This window comes from Anopheles cruzii, chromosome 2 (assembly GCF_943734635.1).
Source record: "Anopheles cruzii chromosome 2, idAnoCruzAS_RS32_06, whole genome shotgun sequence".
In the NCBI taxonomy this organism is placed as follows: Eukaryota; Metazoa; Arthropoda; class Insecta; order Diptera; family Culicidae; genus Anopheles; species Anopheles cruzii.
In genome coordinates this window covers 6,832,319-6,837,740 of record NC_069144.1, presented here as the reverse complement: position 1 = coordinate 6,837,740, position 5,422 = coordinate 6,832,319, and the positions used below count along the sequence as shown (strand labels likewise).

General features: G+C 50.0%; 1 protein-coding gene across 4 annotated transcripts in view; it reads left to right on the top strand.

The window, feature by feature from the left end:
* Positions 1-5,422, top strand: part of LOC128268660 (MOB kinase activator-like 2) — a 118,846-nt gene that overhangs the window by 27,888 nt on the left and 85,536 nt on the right. Inside the window, exon 1 of one of the 4 annotated variants that reach the window (XM_053005823.1) lies at positions 2,350-2,553. The exons of the other annotated variants lie outside the window; for them this stretch is intronic. Coding sequence (XP_052861783.1) covers positions 2,372-2,553 — 182 coding nt within the window. The 5' untranslated portion in view covers positions 2,350-2,371. Of the gene's footprint in view, positions 1-2,349; positions 2,554-5,422 lie in introns of those variants that run through there. 4 annotated transcript variants of the gene reach the window in all.

Here is a 5,422-nt window from a genome sequence, read left to right as displayed (position 1 = left end):
CCTACAGGTGCCCTGCTGCTGCGTCCATAATCTCTCACCCGCCCGCCCGCCTGGAGAAATAAACTTTGTGAAACAATCGGCTCCATTGGCGTTAAAGGGGGTCCAACGCGGAACCGTCTCAAACGACACACTTTAGTTTTCATACTTCGTTTCGGTTTCGATTCGGCGCGATTAACGGCGGCGCGGCCTGGGGCTCACGATCTTACCAAACACTTACGCAAAAGCGCGTACGCGCCACCGCCTCTCCGCAATCCGCGCCAAGTTTGGAGTTTTTAATGGCCGCCAGCTGAACAGAGCCATATTTCGGTGGCATTTGTTGAAACTTTGTGATCACGAAGTTGACATTGTCCGTGAGCGATCTCGAGTTTCGATTGCATGAAACGGTTCTATTGTTTTGCGTGGTGGCGATGATGACGCGACGATTAAAACCACGCGGGGCAAAGTGACAGATGGCCTGGTCGACGACGTCAAGGCTGCTTCAAACGGTGTTGACAGATCGCTTGAGATTAAATAGAGATCATTGTAAACTCTTGTGTGTGGGGCGGCCAAATATTTCCTGGGGCTCGATTAATCTTCGATCATCGTGTTGGACTGCCGAGTTGGAGTTAGAGATTATAACGCACTTTGTCTTAGTTACCTTCACTCGGCTACGGACGTGAAACGTGCGTGTTTGCCGGCCAAAATCTCTTGGTTTTTCGGTGGTCCCACACACGCTTTTTGAATTTTAACATGATGAATCCACCGTTAGTTTGCCACGGAGCTTATTCGAAAGCTGAAGTTTATGCATCGTACCCATCATCATCGGTGAGAACTTTCGCAAATAGGAATACGAATATCGTTAAGGACAGTACGTCAACGAAATCGGGATCAATCCAGTTTGGAACCGGCGGCGTATGATGGGTTCGTGTGAATGCTTAAAAATAAACCCCGGCGGGCGGTTTGAGCCTCGTTTTTCCCAGCCACACACACACTCCATTGTGCATCTTTTTTCTCCTATTCGACTCGTGATCGTGATCTCATTTCGAACGTGAACGTGAGACGTGACGCGGTCGGTCAGCGATCGAAAGTGAAACGTCAATGCAGCCGCCGGTGTGTGTATTCTGAACAATGATGCTGTAGGACGATTAGGCGGTAGATGTAAGGAAGTCGTGTCTTGCGTGTCCAGTTCGTGATTTTTGCGATATTATATCACTGTGGGGGGCCCGAGAAAAGAAAGTGAGAGTGAGAGAGGCACACGCTGAACGAAAACTCACCACACACAACAGCACGGCGTATTGACATTTCCCTCACTAGCGCGTGTGGTGAGTTGAATCTCTCACTGCTCTCTCTCTCTGTCGCGCCCGCTCGTTCTCTCACAATGGGCTGATTGAATAAGTGATGATCTTAGTTCGCATCGGACATTGTGCTAAGCCACATGTGGAAAACGAACATAGTGAGCATAAGTGCTGCTGTTATTGCATTGTGAATGATAGTGCGCAATCCGTGAAATCTCGGGAAAATGATAAACAACGATTCAATGTAAATGTTTTCCTAACAACACTGCTCTCGAGACGAGTACGAAAGTTTGGGTCGTTACGAAGGCGGACCCAGGCGGAAGATGTAATTCTAGTGTTTTGCTGCGTGTGTCTGATTATAATCATTTCGTACCTTATTGTGCGTGTACCAGTCAATCTTTTTTTTCGGCGCTTGATTTGTTTCTTCCGGAATTGTTAACTGCGATGTGTAGAGGATTCGAATTTTCCTTTCGTTTCCCTTGGCAACCAGCCAATGACGTCTCTTCTAGACTTTCGCGCGAAAGACTGTGTAAAACCTGAGAGATGATTGAAGATGGCCCCGAAACAAAAACCAAGCAACAAACACACACATCATTTTACAATTTTTTCCACCCGTTCAATCAAATTTTCTTTTACAGCATTTGATCCACACGTGAGATCGGGCGAGTGAAAAAGAGAGAATTCAATTGAAAATCCGGTGAAAGTGCCTCTGCTGGTGCTGGGTGAAGAAAAAAGTACGCAGCAGCAGAAAGAAAGTAAATCAGTAATTTCCTCACATTTCCCGTGCGTGTGCGTGTTCCCCAACACAAATGGTGTAGTGTGAAGAGTGTGGAAGCCTGTTTTTTGTTTTATTGTCGTTGGTTTGCCTATTGTTTCTTCATCCGCCTACGGGTGGTGGTGATGGTCTGCTGGCGTCTGTGAGTTGTGGAGTATCAGATCAGAGGAAAGATCGTTGCCATCCTGTTTTAGCACCCGCGCCCCCCACCCTTCCCCAGTGTGGTCGTCGTCCTCTGTAGTGGTCGAGGAAGGGCGTAAGGACGACGACACTGGAGGATACGCTCTTCCGGTTGAGCAAGTTGCGCGAACGTTTGAAGGCGATGCTTCGCTCACCGGCCCACCTGATCGGTCACGGACCGGGTGCCGGTGGTGGTGGCGTGATGGGCCTGCACAGTCACGCCTCGTCGCCACCGCACGCCCGGCCGTCCCTGTTCGATTCCTGCCACCGGAAGATACGGCTCATCGGCGGCGGTCCGGTCGCCTTTCTCGGCGGTCTCGTAGCGTAAGTATCATCATCCTGCTGCTGCTGCTGCTAAGGATCAGGACTAGGATCTGTGATATGGTCCCTTTTCGTGGTCCCAGTTCCACTCTTTTACTAAAACAGGATCAAACGTTGATCTTCAGTCATATTTCTCGCCATCTTTCAACTGATCGTGTGCTCCTATCTAATAGTCTTTAATATCTTCTAGGTTTAAGGTTTGAGGTTTTAAGGTTGTTATTTGTCTATACAGAATCCCTAGAAACCCTCTGAAAATACCGTCTGGGGCCATACTGAACAATTTCACACCATTTTAGCATCTTCTCACTTTCTTGCCCTTCCGACCGCCACCGTCGGTCATATTTTATTTTAAACTCGTCAAGAAAGAAGTCTGTGTCCCATTTTCGCTCCACTTGGCGATCCTGTGGCTTTATCGGTTATTTTTCTCCCAATCCTCACTCCGGCATAACTAAGAAAAGCGAAACGAAACCAGCAAAAAGTGTCGACTTCTCGAATGGTGTGAACATTTTTCCTACCACCTAACTTGAGGTGAGTTGTTTTTGCTCGCCCCGACCAGTCACATTTTCCCAAGCCGACGACGGTCGGTCAACGTTCCATTTTCTCGCCGTCAGCCGCTTTGCACGGTCCGCTTTTTCTCTTCTTCCTAGAGTTCGTCACGGACAGTGAGGCATTTTGTGGCATTTTTCTCCGATCTTCTGTTTCCAACCGGGTGTTCCGGGTCCACCCGATTACGGCGACGACGACGACGACGACGGTACCGCCGTCAGTCGGAACCGCGCGCACAACATCAAAGGCGCATCGCGCGTGACGGACACAGCGACCGGGCGGGCGACTACATAAACATGAGGTGATCGTCATGGCTGCGGTGGCGGCGGGGTCTGGAAACACTCTCCGGTTTGCCCCCAAACGCGTTTGATCTAGATTTTTCCTTTGTCCGAGACAAAAAGGGGGTTTCAGATTATAGTAAATAATTATTGCACATGAAGGCCACGTGTTGTGGCTCTTCTTCCGGGTTTCACGGGGAGAACAGACACCCCCGGTGACCTACTTTCCGCATTAGACGGAACAGGGTCCCATAAGGGCAAACTTTCGTGAATTCCCTTGTAAGCTTTTGGTGATATGGATAGAGCTTCCCTAGCCGATCGAGTTTGGTCAATATTCTGAAACAATCTCGCGTTCTCATGAAAGTCCAAGCCCCCCCGCACAAGGCTCTTGACCCCCTTCTATTGGCCATGGCGTATGTGCGATCGTCTTGAAGTCGGAGCTTCCTTGAAGAACCACGGGGCGAGGAGTGTTGACAAAAAGAAAACTCTGGGAAACCGGAAACTGGGTTGATCGCGACCCGATCGCGACGTAGAGAGTCTTCTAGCGCAGAACCGCTCTTGAACCGTGAAGAAGCTCGAAACGAATCGGTTCGAGAACCGCAGCTGCTCGAGGTTTATTGTGCTTTCGCGGTGGTGGTCCTGCGGATTATTTTGCTGACTAATTGTGTGCTCTTCGAGGCTCTCCCTCTCCCAGAACGAAATTTTCGCGGTCCCGATGGGAAGGACAGCAAATAAACAATCGATGGGTAGAAAAACGATCATAATTGCATTGCGGAGGGGCACACGAGAAGCGCTGGGCTGGGCGCTGGATGTTGTTGTGTTTGTGCTATTCCCGGAGGTGATCCACCCGGAGGAGCGCGTCACTGTTCGGCGATCTCGATCTCGAGAACGGTGGGAAAGTTCAGACGAAGGCACCAAAGTGTAGAAGCCATCGAGAGAAAGAAGCGAAAGCGATGATGGAAGCGATGGACGAAAGCCTCCTCCTGGCCGGTTTGTTAATTGTAAACCGATCGTTACCGATCGATCTGTGGCCATCGAACGCGAACCTCCTTACTTCACCGTTCCCGTAGAACGCAAAGTGTTATTGGTTCTCACGGGAAGTTTGCCGATTCGCAATTTAATTTTAGCACCACAGGAACTATGACGATCGTCGTTGGGCTTCTACGAAATTCGTTGATCCCCAACTTTCGACTTCTTGTTAGATGTAGCAAAGGCGCAACCATTTTGCTCTGAATTCAGCTTAACTCGATAGAGATTCTTTACGGAAACGTTCTTCTTCAATTCTCTGTGTTTTAAGCGTTAAAAACGATCAAGAATGCTTTGCTAATACTATTCTTCATGTTCTTTTTTACTTGTAGGTAAGTGTCTCATTTGACGGAAGTGCACGCGGCGAAGGACTGGGGCCCCCAGCATTGACAATAAGAACCACCAGCCAACAGCCCAGCAACTCTAAATATGCTAAGTACACTTAGCGGTTTGCGTAAAGCCACACCAAACAACGATTGAAAATAATTATCAGCTGCTACTGTCGGTCTGTCGGCCAGCCACATGCCGCCGTAGCGAGAGAGACCTTCAATTAAAACCGCGCTGGGTGTGGACACAAATGGAACCAAGTCGAAAAACGGGTTGCGCCCGCCGGGCCGCCAAGACTCTGTGACATGTTTGTGGAGCTACGCGCGTTGTTGTTCCGCGCGGTCACGCATTTATGGTGGCGACGCACGCGCGCAGCACAGGAGAAAACCGGAGCAGTCAACCGGACTGTCACTCGGTGTTGTTCCGTCCGAGTGCCCACGGAGAGAAATGGCGGGCGCCAGGAAACCGGAACCTTACCGGAACCCAAGAAATGAGTCCAAGGAACACCAGAACGTTCTCGGTGCGCGCGCGTAAATAGATCCGGATCTTACTTGTGGTGGCCGGTAAGAATAGGCGCGGTACTCTAGAACCCGAGAAATGGTGACTGGAAACCTCTCTGTGGGTTACGCTTTACGGCGTCTCAAGGAGAGCATCTCGAAAAGCCTTCCACGCCCGCGCGGGGAGCACTCCGACGG